Source organism: Echeneis naucrates, chromosome 11 (assembly GCF_900963305.1).
Source record: "Echeneis naucrates chromosome 11, fEcheNa1.1, whole genome shotgun sequence".
Taxonomy (NCBI): Eukaryota; Metazoa; Chordata; class Actinopteri; order Carangiformes; family Echeneidae; genus Echeneis; species Echeneis naucrates.
The window spans coordinates 1,465,304-1,483,187 of record NC_042521.1 but is presented as its reverse complement, the minus strand read 5'-3'; the positions used below and the strand labels follow the sequence as shown (position 1 = coordinate 1,483,187).

General features: G+C 44.6%; 2 protein-coding genes across 4 annotated transcripts; one reads left to right on the top strand and one right to left on the bottom strand.

Moving 5' to 3' along the window:
- Window positions 1-557: 557 nt before the first annotated feature.
- On the top strand, window positions 558-14,122 carry LOC115050594 (gamma-enolase). 3 transcript variants are annotated; one of them, XM_029513482.1, is made up of 13 exons: window positions 558-655; window positions 6,576-6,661; window positions 7,223-7,318; window positions 7,730-7,788; window positions 8,967-9,036; window positions 9,542-9,675; window positions 9,763-9,854; window positions 10,178-10,308; window positions 10,399-10,596; window positions 10,681-10,882; window positions 12,044-12,152; window positions 12,220-12,278; window positions 13,282-14,122. In XM_029513482.1, the coding sequence occupies exons 2-13, from the start codon at window positions 6,577-6,579 to the stop codon at window positions 13,349-13,351; spliced, it is 1,305 nt and encodes a 434-aa protein (XP_029369342.1). In that variant the 5' UTR covers window positions 558-655; window position 6,576; the 3' UTR covers window positions 13,352-14,122. The 3 variants fall into 3 exon arrangements, with proteins under 3 accessions (XP_029369342.1, XP_029369343.1, XP_029369344.1); XM_029513483.1 differs by lacking the exon at window positions 13,282-14,122 and adding an exon at window positions 12,368-13,178; XM_029513484.1 differs by lacking the exons at window positions 558-655; window positions 6,576-6,661 and adding an exon at window positions 7,931-7,994 and having other exon boundaries at window positions 7,244-7,318.
- Window positions 14,123-14,404: 282 nt separating this feature from the next.
- On the bottom strand, window positions 14,405-17,788 carry LOC115050596 (triosephosphate isomerase). The gene is made up of 7 exons (XM_029513485.1): window positions 17,597-17,788; window positions 16,835-16,958; window positions 16,559-16,658; window positions 15,719-15,836; window positions 15,490-15,575; window positions 15,153-15,240; window positions 14,405-14,955 (listed from the first exon to the last, which is right to left on the bottom strand). The coding sequence occupies exons 1-7, from the start codon at window positions 17,706-17,708 to the stop codon at window positions 14,837-14,839; spliced, it is 747 nt and encodes a 248-aa protein (XP_029369345.1). The 5' UTR covers window positions 17,709-17,788; the 3' UTR covers window positions 14,405-14,836.
- Window positions 17,789-17,884: the final 96 nt, after the last annotated feature.

The window sequence follows — 17,884 nt, the reverse complement described above, 5'->3', positions numbered from 1 at the left end:
TGCTAATTTTGGGCAACGTGTTTGGTTCCTTCTGGTTCTGTGTGCTCCCCATTCTGACCCATTTACAGCACAACTCTCAGATGCTACACATCCACACCTGGCTAGGCAGAATCTGAACCAATGAGGACATATCTGAGAAAAAACTCAGGCTGTGAAACAAAGCCAGAACTTCCATTTCATTATCTGAGTGATATCTTGTTAAAGGTCACGACGGGCCGTCGTTGGGCTGATGAAGCCGACCGCAACACAACATAAACCGATTATTTGGCACCTTTTTCTGCTTTAAAAGAGAATCCTGCACACATACACCCCCCCCAGACCTGGTCATGTCTGAGTGTGGTGGATTATGTAACTGTATATACATCGACTGAACCCCACTGCAGCAGGAGGAGAGAACCCGTCCTCCCTCCGTCTATTTTTACCTCTGCACCCTATCCTTATCCCTTCATCCCTCCCTCTGTCCATCGCCTCCTTTTTAATTAACCCTCCTCTTCCTCTCTCCCCATCTCCCTCTGAGTCATCTCCCCTCCCCCCTCTGTCACACATCTCACCCCCTCCTCTTCCTCCTCCTCCTGTTTTCCTCTCTCTCTCTCTCCGGCTCTTCCTCTCCAGTATTTTCTCGGTGGCCGTGGAAGGCAGAGCGCTCAGGCGTCAGGTAAAGACAGGAAACGCTCTCTTCCTCTTTTCATCAGAGCGGCTGTTGTGTTTTTACATCTGTTGTTGTTGTTGTTTTGTTTTTTTCCTTTGGGCTCATATTGATCAGCTGATGCTCAGAGAGGAGGCAGGAGGGGGCTGCATGGGTGTGTGTGTATGAAAAAAATGATTCAGTTTTAGGTGTCACTGTGTATGTGTGTGTGTTTCCTGCATACATATTCTGATTTGAAAATGGCTGTCAAAAATGTGTGTGTGTGTGTGTTTGTAACAGGAAACAGGAAATCATATGTGTGAATATGTGTATGTGAGTGTGCATATATGTGTAGCTGTTTGCAGATTTTGGCTCATGGCTGTCAAAATGTGTATGTGTGTGTTGTTTTTTGTGGCCAAAAATGTGTGTATGTGGGTACATCTCTGTGTGTTGCTTACTTCACTGGAAATTGGCTGCAAAGAATGTGTGTGTGTGTGTGTTTTGGCAGTTGGATTTTGTGTGTGATCCTACACACAATTATGGTCAAGTCCTCGGTCTATCAAATGTGTGAGTGTGTTAGACGGCAGACGCATAAATGTGACGTGTGGGTGGATGTGAAGTGTTTGTGTGTGTGTGACTTGTGATAAATTGCAAGTTGAAGCTGTGTGTGTTTGTGTGTTTGTGTGTGTGTGTGTATGTGTTTTTTTGTGTGACAGTCGAAATATTATCATATCACGTATGTATAAGAATGCTCCACTTCCTGTGTGTGTGTGTGTGTGTGTGTGTGTGTGTGTCCTCCTTCTCTTCATCCACTTTTCTCCTCTTCAGCCAAACAAGGTCATTTAATTATTTATCTCTCTCTCTCTCTCTCTCTTTATCAGTCTATCTCTCTCGTCCTGCTTCCCCATTTCATCCATCCCTTTCCTCTCTCTCTTTTTTCTCCTGTTCTGTCTCTATGCCTCTCTCTCTCTCCCTCTCTTTAATTCTCAATTAATCTGGCCGCAACAAAAAGAGAAAATCAAATCTTTGACTTTTCTCCACTAAATTAAACCAAACAGCCCACTTTGCATTATTTCTGTTGGAGTTGTGATGAAGAGGAAGATTTGTAGACGTCCAGGTTTACAGAAATAAAAGTGTGTGATGTTAGATGACGGATGCTGTTTGAAAATAAAAGTCAAACGTCTAAGATCAGATGGAGACAACAAAAATAACATCACTGCTTTCTTTTAAGGAACCAAACTTCAACTATGCTTTTTTTTTAGCTAGTTTATTGATTAATGATCAGCCTTTAAGAACCATTTTGGTTTTGCCAGATTCTGAAGAATCCCTTTAACTGGAGCTTTTATGTTCTGGTAAAGGTCTGCAGGTAAACTTATTTCAATTTAAATAAATCAATTCATTATTGAAAAGTTACTGACTTATACATCCACACTTCTTATTAAAAAAATCAAACCAGCAGCTGATCAAATTTCACTAGTTTCTGGAAACATATTCAGGAGACAATAAGAGTCTTACTTTAAAAATAAATGAACAATGAAAACAAACATATTGTTGAATATTTATACACAAATAAAAATTAAATCCAAACACAGAGAGGAGCTTTTAAATATACATATATGGGTCTGCAAAGACCAGATAGGTTGAGTCCTACATTTCCCATGATGCAACTTTCTATGATTAAATGGTCACATCTTTAAAAATCAGCATCCCTGAGTGTGAGAATAATTTTGAGGTAACATTGTCGGACTATTCCTTTAATCTATTTACTTTATTTTCCTCTCTCCATCTTTCCATCTGATCTTTTTCTCTTTACATCATCTACCTCTTCTCCTCCTCCTCCCTCTTCATCCCTCCGTTCATCCAACACATCCAGATAGCAGATGATGTTAATGATGTTAATGTTCTCCTTCCTTGCGTGTCACCATCCCTCTCTCTCTCTTCATTCACTCTGCATGGCTCGCCCACTCCTGTGTGTGTTTTTTCTGCTGAGCACTGCAGTCTCTGGTAGGTGTGGTGTGGTGCGTTCATGGGTGTCCTCCCTTCTCTCGCTCTCTGCTTCTGCTTCTGCTGCTGTAGAGCTTACGTAACTCACACAGCGCCGGACGAGAGGCACCGACACAGGGAGAAAGGGAGAAGTGAGAGAGACATGATGAGAGTTAAATGGACAGATTGGGAAGGATGAACATGTGTTTGGTGAGATGAGATGATACAGAGCGCAGGCTTGAATACAGGATCCATCCGGACAGATTACTGTTAAAGGGAAAGTTATTGAATATATCTGCAGGAAGTTACGGACGATGTTGAATCTTTTAAAATAAACAGCTGTTTGATCATTGCACCATTAGAGCCTGCTGGGAGGAAAATAACTTAATGTAAAATCTACAAGATCATAAAATTCAGCTGGAAATCCTTAAAAGAAATTCAAGATAATCAGGCGAGTTTGACACCAAAAACATCATTTTATAAGATGGATTATTGTTTAAACGGGAGCAGCGGTTCAGAGCAGGAGGATTCAAAAGCACACACATTGGCGCTGACATTAGATCATTTGGAGGCTAAATTACAATGATATGGTCGAGTGCACATATAAAGAGGAGCAGCTTTCACCTCCAGGGCAGTTTTTAAAAATGTAAACACAAAAAAACCAACAAACCATCACCTCGACTGTTTGAGGATTGAAACATCCAATAAAATGAATAATTTCAACAATACTGCAAGTCTGATGACCTCAGAAAACTGGAGAGAGAGTCTTGGTTTTTGGAGAAGGAGGTCACCTGAACTCCATCACTTATTAGGCCCCTCCCACTTCCTGTTTCTCTTTAGGAAGCTCCTACTCCAGACATGAACAAATGTATATCAGCTGGGATTAGGAAAGTATGAGTAATGAATGAATGAATTGGTGAAGCATCAGCTGTTTGTGAATACGTTAGCTGATGTTAGTGTGTAACTAAAGACTGTGAACTTCAGGCCCAGGTTGGACTTGGAGAGACTCGTGCATGTCCCAGAAATATAAAAAGATATGAATCAACGTGCTGCTTTGATGATTTGAGGATGTGAACAGGAGGAGAAGCAGAAAGAGCAGCATTTCTAATCTGCTCCACCTTCAGGAGGTAAACTGTTTGGAAGAACTGCAGCACGGCAGGGCGGGGCTTCATACGGCATCAAAAGAGACTGAGAGAATGAAAAAAGCAGGTTACATTAATGGAGGCCATGAGAGAAAATCACCCACACATCAATCGCCTTGGTCTGAGTGCGTGAAGGTTGCAGCGAGCTGGAGGCCAGTCAGGCCTTTAATCTGCTGCTGCTTCTTTTACACATTTTGTTGACGCTCTTATCCCCCCGTGGCTTCTGACGAGTGTTCGGACTGAATAGGCACAAATTTGCAGGTCATAAGTGTCGTAATCGACCATCAGAGAGGGAAGCAGCCGATGGGAAATACTCCTGAGTCGCTCAGAAAGACGACGTACCGTGTGACAGCTGGAGTGATGGGATTTCGTAGCAGGTTAAAAGCAACAAAACGGGGGAATTTATGTCCCAGCAGAGGAGAAGAAAAGAGACAGAGAGACTATTAAAAGACAGAAATGTGTCTTCAGGACAGTTTAGCATAAACCAGCTGGTGTTTGCTTCCAGCCAGAGTCAGGTCAACACTGAAAGGAAATCATGTGGAAAAATGAGACAACAAAGGAAGTCGTACTGTGCAGAGAAAGGGAAATTCAAAAAGCTAGAACATCATTAGTTGCAGATCAGATCAACACTGTTTTAATATCCATAAAGATTCATCAGCAAGAAAATAAAAGACATACAATAGGACATTCATTCAATAAGAGCTTTAACATGAAAATTAAAACCAAATGATATCTCCTGTCTGTCCCACAAATATTTCTACATCAGCGAATTGAATTTCTTTGGGATTGTTTGGGTCAATCGATTCATGGAGATGATGATGATGAATTGAGCAGATGAACTCAGTGAGACATTTAAAGACGAGACCTTTCCCTCACAGTCATGTCCACGATGAGCTAAGCTGACCCAGCTCGGTCTTCAGGAGGACGTCCCAGAGCAGAGTGGGATGATGGACAGTCACGCTAAAGGGAATCAAACCATTACTGCCATCATTGATGAATTTACTGTGAACACACCCTCTATACTCCGTTTACTGCACATCTTCCTCCCTCTGGACCTGAAAGGGAAGAACATCAGTGCAGTGACAGTTCCAGCAGCTAGCAGTGAGCTGGATTTATCTCCTCAGAGGTGGATAAAGTATTTATACAGTTTGGAGACGAGGAAAGTATAAAAGGCCTTTTTTGACATATTGTTATTGCAGCGCTGCATGACTGGAATATCAGCAACGAGGAGAAGGGAAAGTTTATTAGATTGGATCACAGATTTATGTTCAGGCAGGTTAAATTTCTTCAATGCGTTTTCAAACTAAAATCAGGAGCAGTGCAGAGATGTGAAGGGGAACTCAGCAGAAGTGCAGTTTTTTATGTTATAAAACTAATTTTTTAATAAACAAAATAAACAACCTGCACAACATGAGCACAAACATGGAGCGGTAGCTCTCAGTGGTCTGATGCTACGTGGTTCATGTTTTCACACTCAGGATGCTAAATTACAGACACTTGGACGGTGCCCAGAGGTGCACCTTTCCTGCATATACTGCTGCAGAATTTTCCAACCAGTTTCTCTGGGGAGGGAAGAAGCAGCCACAGTAAACAGCAGAGATGGAAAGGAGGAGAAGCTACGGTGACAGTTTTAACCTTCAGAATCTCTTGACTTCATCTCCCCAGGCAGAAGTCCATTTATATTCAGACCTGGTCACGAAGGGAGCCCATAAATCTGGTAATAAATCACGAACAGGCCAACACAACTCACCCATAAACGGGCATAGAGAGTAAAGCTGCCGCTCCATTCTTAGGTAAGAGCCCATTTCCTGTCCGGAGAGGGAAGGTTGACTACTTTTTTAATTCTGATCTGTAATAATTCAAACCCGGAGTCAGCATAAAGTTTCTGCTGTGACACAAAATCAAACGAGAGATTGTTTTAAATGAACGAATGCAGCAGGTGTGATGCTGGACAGCTGAAGGCGTTCATTGGTTTCTGTTTGTGTCTTTTATGATCTGGAAAATATCCAGCGAGTTAAAAGAAATGTGAAGTAAAACTGCAAAAGTCTCACAAGACAAGTTGCAGAAGTCTTGATAGCTGATTTAAAAGGCTCTGTTTCTGATAAACGCATCAGTCTTCATGTTTAAAGGCCCCCGAAGGAGCCGACTGCTGTAATTTTATCAAATGTTCTTCCAAAAGGACTAAATCATGCTTTCCTGGAGCCCCTCATGAACAGGCGATTAATCCACATTTGGTGCTCTAGTGAGTATTTGGGGCAGCAGAATGGTTGTGTGTGTGTGTGTGTGTGTGAGTCAGAGTAAACTGCAGTGTGTGTTTGTGTGGGAACATGTCACTCGGTGCAACAGTGTGTGGCTCACTGATGTGTTGTTAATCGCTTCTGGACAACAGTGGAGCTCTGTGTCGGTATCAGGCTCTGACACAGACACACACAGCGACTCCTTAGTTCCATCAATTCATCGTTGTCGGTTTTTTTTGTCGACGATATGAAAATCAAAGAACATTTCACTGCGGCCTCAGCAGATTAGGACCAAGCGCTGATGTGGTCCAGATGAAAGCAGTGGAACACTGATGCATAATTTACAGCTCTCTGTTGCTGAAGACTGCAACCTGCTTCCAGAAGCAGCAACTGCAGTGTATGTGTGTGTTTGTGAGCTTTGATTTTCTGATGTCTCCTCCTCTGAGAGGTTTCTCTGTGTGTACAGACAGTGAGAAAATGTTTTTCTGGTTTACCCATGAGTCCTGTTATTCCTGCACCCAGACAGCTGAGATGACAACACCAAAAGCTGAGTGCTCATCACAGACTCTTTCCCTCCGTGTCTCTCAGGATGTCGATCGTCAGCATTGTTGCCAGGGAGATCTTGGACTCCCGGGGAAACCCCACCGTGGAAGTGGACCTCCGCACGGAGAAAGGTGACCTGTATGTTGTAAATATTCTCACCAACGGGATGTCTGCTCACATTTATTGTCTTAGAAATTTGCCTAAAAGCGTTGAGAAAGCCGTAACTGTGGATCGTTTCTGACATCGAGTGACCTTCATTTGACCTCTGTCCAGACTGATCAGTACTCACTTAAAAGACGAGGATGAATATCACAAAAAAATCCCTATATGGGTCAAATAAATAGAAAATGTAATTATTTGTATTATTGTTTTTATTTTTCCTCAACAGCTCAGTTCCGACAGCTGGTCTGAAGAAGTTAAATTCATCTGACGTTTATTCCTCCTGCTAATGTCGGCTTTGTAGTGATTAAAACGTTTACAAAGAGCTGCTTTAGAAAAAGTGGATGGAAGCATCAACTGTGTGGCTTCAGAGGAAAGGTTTAAAATATCTGGTATCTAGATCTCAAAAATAGTCTATTTGATGCGTCAGTTCCTGGAGGGAGGTTCCTGTGGTGTTTCAGATTAAAAGCTGAGCCCGGTGAGTTGAGTTTGACCAGCTCGGTTTCTTGATCCGGACTTTGTGTGTCTGTCAGGTCTGTTCAGGGCTGCTGTGCCAAGTGGAGCGTCCACAGGTATCTACGAAGCTCTGGAGCTCCGAGATGGAGACAAGAGCCGCTACAAGGGCAAAGGTAAGAAGATAAATCTTTATTTTTAGATTTTTAGCTTCACCTTGACGAGGATAGAGACACAAAAACATACAAACATACAAACAAACATACTTCAGGCATCCATCAGTGACCCAACAAAAATCAACATAACGTGTATAAAAGAACAAATATATATAATAACTCCCACAGTTCATCAGCTACAGTTCAAGGACACACGATGCCATTGAATGCTAGCAGAATATTTGCCATTTTATTTTTATTAAAATCATAAAACGTTGGGAAAACAGGCTCAATCTGCAGAGTTTGTATGAATTCTGAAGTGTGACGTGCTGATCTGAAGGCTCCGGACGCTGTAACACAAACACGCTGAATAAACTAACATGAAACAGAAAAGTGATGGTTTTCGTTTTTCTCTGTCTGTCTCTTCTTCAGGTGTTTTGAAGGCCGTGGGACACATCAACGACACTCTGGGTCCAGCTCTCATAGCGTCCGTAAGTCACAATTCATCTGTCAATAAAGTGTTGTGACTCTTCACAATAAGGAGGCCAGATAATTCTGAGCACATTTTTTCTTTGGATTTGTGGATTCACTGTCTGTCTCTTTTTCCTTTTAATTCTTCCTTTTGCAAAGCAGCTATGAAGAAAACGAGTTTTGACGTTTTCCGGCCGCCGACATTGTCACACTTGCAGGACTTTATGTGAGAAAAAAGGCAAAAACAAAAACATTGTCATATTTTATACAGAAAATATCTTTAAAATAAACACTTTTTTAAATCAACATTTCAAAACAATACTTTTAACTTTATGTAGGTTTTTGCTGAAGTGAAGCTGAAAACCTTCAGGATACACATAAAGCGCACAACAGGCAACAAAAAGAGCAGCTTTAGTTGATTATTGTGCAAATGACAGCAAGTTGAAGTGTGCGTTCTTGTGTGTGTGTGTGTGGATGTTGTGAAAGATGATAATAATGTGATAAAAGTGTGAGTGAGTGTGGAAAAATGAATGAAGTCTGTGTGTTTGTGTGTGTCTGTGAGCGTATTACAATAGCATGATTCAGATTTCTGCAGCAGTGCATTATGGGTAATTTCCTGCAGTAACAGATGCTGAAAAATGAATCTCGCTGATCAGCTGAATGAGTCTGAAGTCCTGAACGTCACACCAGTGTGTGTCTGTGTGTGTGTGTGTGTGTACTTTAAGGCTCGTGTTCAAATATAGAAACAACCACAAACAGTCAGAAATATGAACATAATCATCATACTGTGTGACAACAACAACAACAACAACAACAATAATGTCTGATTGCTGTCACACTGATATAAACCTGGACCTGGAGCCGAAGCTGAAGCGCCTTAAACTGCAGGGGGCGACTACACTGGTTGTTAAAGAGTCACCTTGTATTGAACTCTATGGGAAAAGTCCTCCCTTCACCCAGTCGGGGTATAGTCAGAGCAGGTCCGACTGCACAGCCTCGAGTGCTTTCATGTGTGATTTTGGCGTGAAAGGCTCCTAAAGGACGCCCACAGAGCAAAGACGTCACAGACATGATGTTTACATCAACAGACCTGCACTTAACATTTTCGAGTCATAAAATTCAGTGACTTTGACAACAGAGGTGAGCCTCTGTTGTGTGTGTGTTCTCACTGTGTGTGTCTGTGTTTGTGTGTCTGCAGGGCATCAGTGTGGTGGAGCAGGAGCAGTTGGACAACACCATGATCGAAATGGACGGCACGGAAAACAAGTGTGAGTGTGAGGGAAGACGAGAGAGGGCGAGCGGGTCGTGATGACTTAATGCTGCAGCCAGCTGGAAGCCTCCACACACACACACACACACACACACACACACACACAGACACACGCACAAAATAAGGCACATGGTGACGAAGTGCTGCATAGAATAACAGGAAAGACAAACGCAGACGAAGCAGTTTGATTTTCTGGCAGGTTTTGGCAGAATCACAAGAACCTCACGTCATTAATAAAAACATTCAGAGTTGATTTCTTTCAATCATGACGGTTAATCATCTCAGCCAGGAGAGTAAACGGCTGTGAAAGTGACGGCTTGGTGGAAATTAATTCCAGCCAGAACAGGAGGCCTGTCAGACGGAATGTGTTGTGAAAAGTCTGTGAAGAAATAAACAGGATTAAATCAGGATTTATGTTCATTTAACAGTTTGATGGATCGATAAATCTCAAAAGTCTGTAATGTGAAGGAGGAAACTGTCATGAATCACTTCCTGTCCCACAGCTCAGTTCGGGGCCAACGCCATCCTGGGGGTGTCCCTCGCCATCTGTAAGGCCGGTGCAGCGGAGAAAGACGTCCCCCTGTACCGCCACATAGCCGACCTGGCTGGAAACACAGAGCTGGTGCTGCCTGTTCCGGTGAGACACAACTCACTCCACCACGGCAGCACGCGGTGACGTCTGCTGGGCCTTGAACTCACCTTCCTCTCCTTGTGTCCTCCTCAGGCCTTCAACGTGATCAATGGAGGATCTCATGCTGGAAACAAACTGGCCATGCAGGAGTTCATGGTTCTTCCTGTGGGAGCTGAGTCTTTCAAGTAAGAATTTTCTTTATTTACGATAACGACTTTCTCCTTTTGTCTTGGATGACGTGACTTCAATGACTTCACTTGTGATTTTTGAAATATCCAAGGAAGCTTCTTTCATGCCAACAGTCGGACTGTGTGTTGTCTCGTTGGTCGTAAATTTATGGCTTTAGCCCAAAATCACTAAATGACGAGGATGTGTGTCCTCATGAAACCATGACTAGAAGTTGATGCTCTTCATCTTTTTCTTTTGACTCTGATGTTCAAGTTTCCACCAAAACAACAAAACTCATATTTTTTTTAAAAACACGCTCCCCCCTCCCTCCGTCCCTCAGGGAGGCGTTGAGGATAGGGGCGGAGCTGTACCACACACTGAAGGGGGTGATTCAGGAGAAGTACGGCCAGGACGCCACAAACGTGGGGGACGAGGGAGGCTTTGCCCCCAACATCCTTGAGAACAGCGAGGGTGAGAGGGATGAGGGGTTTTACTGACATTGTTCTGATGCTAAGAGCTCTGATTGGTTACCTCTCGTGTCCTTGTGTCTTCACCCACCAGCTCTGGACCTGCTGCAGACGGCCATAGAGAAGGCCGGCTTCACAGAAAAGGTGGTGGTCGGGATGGACGTGGCTGCCTCAGAGTTCTACCGCGAGGGCAAATACGACCTGGACTTCAAGTCGCCTCCGGATCCAGAGAGACACATCACTGCCGAGGAGCTGGCTGACATCTACCAGGGCTTCGTCAACAACTACCCAGGTGGGGCATCTTTAACGTTCAGCCAGAGCCAGAGAAAGATTTCACAGCTCTTTAACTTTGGCCCTTCTCCTCCCACCCCCTCAGTGGTGTCCATCGAGGACCCCTTCGACCAGGACGACTGGGAGGCCTGGTCCCGCCTGACAGCCCAGGTCGGGATCCAGGTTGTCGGGGATGACCTGACGGTGACTAACCCAAAGAGGATAGAGAAAGCTGCCGAGGAGCGAGCCTGCAACTGCCTGCTTCTTAAAGTCAACCAGATCGGCACCGTCACCGAGGCCATCCAGGCGTAAGTCAGTGACACCCACCTGGTTCTGGTTCTGGTCCAGGTTTGGTCTGATGTATTTACACGAATGGAGGAAACTAAACCTCCATAAGACCAAAGTCTGTGTCGTCCAAATAGTTTGATGACTGATTATCTTTGCACACGTCTCCTGAGCAGCCTCAGGTCTGACCAAACTCTGGACATTCGTGGTTCCTGAAGTCTTTCAGAGGACAGACGTCCCTCCATCTTAACTGGTCCTTGTGTCATTGTTGACGTGTGGCTAAGCTCCAGCAGCTTTTGTCCTTTTTTGCTTTTGTTTACTCTTGAAGCTTCGTTCATTTACTCACCTCGCAGGAAGAAAAGGAAACCAGCATGGCCGCCCAAGGCAGGCCGATGACCTTGGACTGACCAGAGAGGTCGTCCATCTCAGCTGAGGCAACACAGACTCCTGAAGGAGTCACAGCTGCTCAACTATCAGTCACTCATATGGAAACACACACACAGACAGTCGTCAGTCACGTCAGTCGTTACCTGTCAGTCGTGTTGGCCTTGTGCTACCGATGATGAATGACAGACAGACCTTCATGGAAGATGAATGAAGGACAGGAAGTGATGGGATTTTAGGATGAAGATTAGCTGTCAATCAAACGGGGCCGTTGTGTACCGTGTGTGTTTTTATTTGCCGATATGTTTATGGAGTGTGGGTCAGTCAGGGTTATGAAGTGATCAGTCAGGACAGAGGAGTGGAATATATCAGGAGGGGAGGAGGAAGAGGAGGAAGGGGAGAGAGAAATTAAACGACGACAGTAAAGATGATGCATCGCGTCCCTCACATCAGAAGCTTCCTGCGTCGTTAGTCTGATGTATCGTTCTTGCACCTCAGGAGGACGGCCGGACTCTGGGATCAACGCACATCCTCATTTTAATGTCTTTGGCAGGTTGGTGTGTCAGATGAGCTGCAGCTCAGAATAAATTGTGATTAGATCAATTAACCTTAGCGATAAAAATAAAGTTATAACAGGGAGACATGCTGTCATCAGAGGAAGATAAAACCTTCACTTCCTGTTTGAAACACATGCAGTCATTGGAGAGAGACTGTAGAAATAGTCTGGGACACCTTCTGCCATCTGGGATTTTATATTTCGTTGTGTGTGTTGTTTGATTTATTGTTTGTGTGTCTCTCAGGTGTAAACTGGCTCAGGCCAACGGTTGGGGCGTGATGGTCAGCCATCGCTCAGGAGAGACGGAGGACACCTTCATCGCCGACCTGGTGGTGGGACTGTGCACTGGACAGGTAACACACACACACACACACACACACACACACACATGCATGATAACTCTCTCTCTCTCTGCTGCAGATCAAGACTGGCGCCCCCTGCAGATCTGAGAGACTGGCCAAGTACAACCAGCTCATGAGGTCAGTTTCTTTCTTCCTCTGTCTTCTTCCTTATCGATCTGTGCAGTGAGAGCGTCGTCTTCTGTCCACTCTGGTATCCTCAACAACAGATGAGCTGACATTTAGGAGTCCCGTTAAAGCTGCTGCCTCACAGGACTCCTCCGACTCCAGCTTGGTCTTAGCTCTTGGCATCAGAGAGCTAATTGACGTGATAGGTGACAGGAGTGCTGGTGTCACCCCACACATCCAGAGCCAGTCAGCAGCAGGGGGGAGGAGGAGCTCAGCTGCTGTAATCCATCCAAATGCTGAGGAGATGCAGGAGAGGTGGAGGGTGCAGAGACTTACGGGGCATTAACCAGCGATAAGCGCTAATCACTGCAGTCAAGCATGCACACACTTACACGTGCACTCAACAGAAATGAGCTGTTGTTGTACACTAACAAACAATTATTGAAAATGTGACACAAATGATCACAATGAGGAGGATGCAGAAAAACAACAGTGCATTTTGTTGTGCAGTGAGAATAAACACATTCTCTTCTATCTACGCTGTCCTGAAGCGTCCAGATGACAGATGACTCCTGCTGCTCTCCCCTTACTGATGTGTCTGTCACTTTTAAAAACAGAAATTTCCTCCAGGCGTGTTTTAAAAACTAAAAATCCTGCGCTCTGATTAATAATCTGTTCAACTTCCTGGTTGAAAAGCCTGGATTATGTCTTGGGCCACGCCCACCACCTCCTGATATATCAGAATGGTTAGCATAACTAGCATCTTTCACTTGTTTGCATTGTTTTCTGGCTGCAGCTGACACAGTGTTAGCAGTTGTGCTAATGCTAATGGCAAGGTTTCAGATTCATTTAGCCCCGCCCCTTGTCCCCACACATTAATGTGATTGGTTCCTCAGGTTTGTGAGGTGTGACTCCCTGATTGTCATTGGCTTACTGCAGTTTGACCCGGAGGTCAATCAGGATTCCTGATCTGAAGACCTTTAAGGTTGATGTTCATGTTGGTTTCGCTCTGCAGGATTGAGGAGGAGCTGGGCGACCAGGCTCGTTTCGCAGGCCATAACTTCAGGAACCCCAGCGCCCTGTGAAGCTGACACAGACGGACGAATGACTCAAACACAACACAACACACAAACTGACACACACAACAAACAGGGATCGAGCCATGTACAAAGAAGGATCACACAGATTCATGAAAAAATTACAAATATATAATATGCACTGATATTTAGGAAGGGGAGGTGATGCTGTATGCACACACACACACACACACACAGAGTAGGGAGATGCACACGCTCACACACATGCAGTAGAATATTATATAAATATGAAGTTTATATGCCAGACATGCACTGTTACTGTAGTTTTAAGGGGATTGTACATGTACAGTCAGAGCGCAGACCTGCAAAAATCAAGATTATGGTTGTACAAACTGAGAAACTAAAGTAGAGCTGTTAAAGAATCACATAGACTGAAGCACGCAACTGAAAGAGATAAATAAAACTTTCTGAACCTTCCCAAAAAAAAAAAAAGAAATGGTGGATGCATTTGCAGAAAGAAACACAAAAACAGAAGTTTCAGGGACTGAGTGGAGACAACAAGAACTACACAAACACCTGAACACTCACACACTCACCTGGACACTAATGAACCTGCACTCACCTCTTTTCTCTTTCTGTCTCCTTTTTCTTGTCGTGTCTGTTCCTGCGTTTAAAAGCTCACTTTTACTCCCCGATGTGATTCTGATTATTTGTCCTTCATGCTCGAAGTCCCGACTGTCCTGAAGAGAAAAACAAACAAAAAAAAAAAAAAACCCTCTCACCCCTGAGTACCTTTGTTCCTTCAGTTCTTCCTGAATGTCCATAGAGTAGCTGTGTTGAAAAAGAAGAACGCCAAAAAATGTGAAAATATGTGAAATAAAAAAAGATGGTAATTTACAATTTCATTCAATCACAGTTAAAATAGTGTTTGTCTTTTTTTGTGTGTGTCTGGATTTGTCGCTCAGAAACTTTCTACAACGATCTGGTATTTCTATTGACAGATTCTTATTAAAGGTCCATATGGTCTGAAGGTAGACACTAAAAAGTGAGTGAGCAGAGAAATAAAAGACAGAATCAGACATTTTCCTCATCAGATTTATTTGTGGACTTCACTGTTCAGATGTCCTGATGTGTTAAACAAACAGCAGCAGTTCCTCTTGTGAGGACTTCACAATAAAACTCTCTGACTCTTCCCAGCAGAAAGATAAACTGTCTATACACATAAAATCATATTTTAGTGCTTTCTGATCAGATTAAGAGTTAGTGCAGCGAGGTGAGACACAATCCATCAGTAACACAACATCACAACATTGTTGTCAACATGTTGGCAAACACACTAAACATCTTGAGCGGAATGGTCCTTGTAATATCTGAATTTATCTATTAAGTTAACAGTGAATGGTAAAAAGGGAAAACTATTAGAATTGTGTTTCAATTGTGCGACAAGCCAAAAGTGATGGAAACCAGTGTTTAGTGAGACGAGGCGACATGAGGAGCTAAAGGGTAGAGAGGTTCTGATTGTTCCCATTTCCGTTATGCACGTGCGTTAATGATGTCGATAAACTCCGGTTTCAGAGAAGCTCCGCCCACCAGGAACCCGTCCACGTCGCCTTGAGACGCCAATTCCCTGCAGTTGGCTCCGGTCACTGAGCCTGGAGGGGAAAGGATGATCACAGAAAAATCCCTTCAGTTAGACAAAGGCTGCAAACTGCCTGAGCTCAGCATCTGATTGGCGGAAGAACATCAACTAGTTCATCTCAAACTGAAGCTCCGCCCTTGAAAAATGACGCCTGTGAGCATCGACCTCCTTCCCAACGATGGACGTTCACACAAACCAAAGCACACTGACCTCCATAGATGATGCGTACGGTGTCGGCCACGTCATCAGAGACGTTGGCTCGAAGCCACGCCCTCAGCTTCTCATGGACCTCCTGAGCCTGAACACACACATTACGTTGACTTGTAGTATGTAACTTCCTCTGGACACTAATATAATTCTGCACACAAACTAACACATAAATATTCTCATTGGAAACACTCATGCAACCGTAACTCTGAACAAAAACAAACAGAAAATCATAAATATGATTCTAAACATAACTCTAAATGTCAACCTAAACAAACATAAAAATCCTAGAAGTTGTTTTTAAATCTCAGTCGGATTGACATGAAGAGCTCAACGTTACCTGCTCAGGTGTTGCGGTCTTTCCGGTGCCGATGGCCCAAACGGGTTCGTACGCCAGCACCACCTTCCCCCAGTCCGTCACATTCTCTAAAAACACAACCATCTGACGATGAAAGACCTCAGCCCGCAAAGAAACGGCCGGAAACGGTCCAGCAGAAAAATCCTCCTCTAAAGCTCTTTAAATGTAAACGAATGGATGCACAACAAACATGTTTTGCTGTGAAGCTTACCTGCAATGACCTGCGTCTGAGCGTAGACGACTTCTTCGGTGCTGCCGGCCTCCCGCTCCTCCAGCTTCTCGCCGATGCAGGCGATGACGCCCAGACCGCTCTCCAGAGCGTGAGCCACCTGAGAACAGACAGAAGGACCTGAACACCTGAGTGACATCACCACGGGAAGATTTCCATCCCAACGACAATCAAATGAAAGTTTCAGGAGATTAAACTCTGACGTAAACAAACCGCCAATATTGGCTTCACATTAAAAACCAGATCAACTGTGATAACGAAACTAAAAATGTGACCTTTTATATTTCTACAGTCTAAGTTCAGTCCAGTCTCTTGGTGACAGGTTGATGTAGATCTGATCTGTCTCAGATGGACTCTGACAATCCTGGTTCTGGACCAGATTCTTGGAGGAAACTTGGAGGAGGACCAGGAGAGCCGGGCCAGGGGAGCCGGACTGGGAGAGCTGGACCAGGAGAGCCGGACCAGGGGAGCCGGACCGGGAGAGCCGGACCGGGAGAGCCGGACCGGGAGAGCCGGACCGGGAGAGGCGGGCTGGGGGAGCCGGGCCGGGAACTGGGTGGAGTCACAGATGGTTGCACAAACACGACAAACATGACACCAAACGTTTCTGTCCTCGGCGGCACTGAGGGGTGAAGAGGTGATCTGGATCTCAATATCATGGAGAGGAGACTGACTGGAGACGTTTAGTTCAGATCCGTGAACACAAAATGAAAAAATGGAAAACCTGAAGAGACTGAACCTCCGGTCGTTTAAACTGGAACCCCTTTCCCACCTTTCCCAGCTCGTGGGACTGTTTTTCATCTTTGGGCTGCCTCCTCTCACCTTCTGTCCAATCAGCTCGTCACTTTCCCCGAACACGTGGCGGCGCTCCGAGTGTCCCAGGACGACCCAGTCCGCCCCACAGTCCTTTATCATGGCCGGGCTGCAGGCAGAGACACGGGTCAGCCAGCTCCAGCTCGTGTTTCAGATATTTTAGGTTCAATGGCCATAAACTCGTCACTTATGTTAACATTTTAATACAAAGCTGATGATAAAAAAATGACATTTAAAATGAGGTCCAGCAGATTAAACTGGATCATAAATAAAGGGGGCAGTCACCTGATCTCCCCTGTAAACGCTCCCTTGGCCACTTTATAGCAGTTCTGGGCTGCGACGCCAATCTTTGGATCCAGATTAGACCGAGCGAAGTCCAGATAGATGGAGGGAGCCGCGCAGACCACCTCTGAAAAACAGACAAAGCTGTTGCTGCCGGTTCCTAAAGCGACTGAGCCTCACACAAACATTCAAATGTTTTATAAAGAAGATTTCAAAAAACCAAAATGGTCTGACTGACTGGGGGTTTCAAAATGGCCGCTCTGTGGGTTCACACCTGCTTGATCATTTTTTGTATTTATTGTTTCATTTACACCAAAATATAAAAAAACTGGACCTGAACTACACAGAGCTTCATTTAAAATGGATGTGACAGTTTCCATCTTTTCTCAAAACAAACAAAAGCCCATGTTGTCTGTAGCTGTAAAAGGGCATTCACTGTCATTTATAGCTTCGGTGAATTACAGTTTGGTGGGAAATTAAACAGAAAAACCTGCAGGAGCCACCAATCTTATTTTTGTAAATAAAAAAGTAGGAGACATTTTCTGACATCGATTATAAAGAAAATGTAAAAAATAAATAAATAATTAAAAAGACAGGTCCGTGACGTCAGAAGCCTTTTATGCAACTCATCCTGATCACGTGACTCTCACTGTCTCAGAGTCATCTGATCACCAAAAAAGTCTGAATCATCCTCCATCTATCACATGTGTTTATCCGCCCATCCTCAGAGCCCCGGTCCCGGTCCCGGTCCGGGCCCGGACTCACCCGTCTGGTCGTGCAGGCTGGCGGTGTTCAGGCCGGTGATCAGGTCTCCCAGACTCTCCTTGGTCCCGTTCATCTTCCAGTTCCCCCCCACGAAGAAGCTCCTGGCGGCCATGACCCGGACAGGACAGACGGTTCTGGACGAGCTGCTGCAGGGAGAGTCCGGTGCTCGTGTGTCCGTCAGGGACTGTCGGAAATTACAACACCGGCCACCGGGAGACACCTGTCTTCTTCTTGTTCCGGCAGTCTGAGGTGAAATACCGCCCCCTGCCGGTCACACGACGCCCTCTG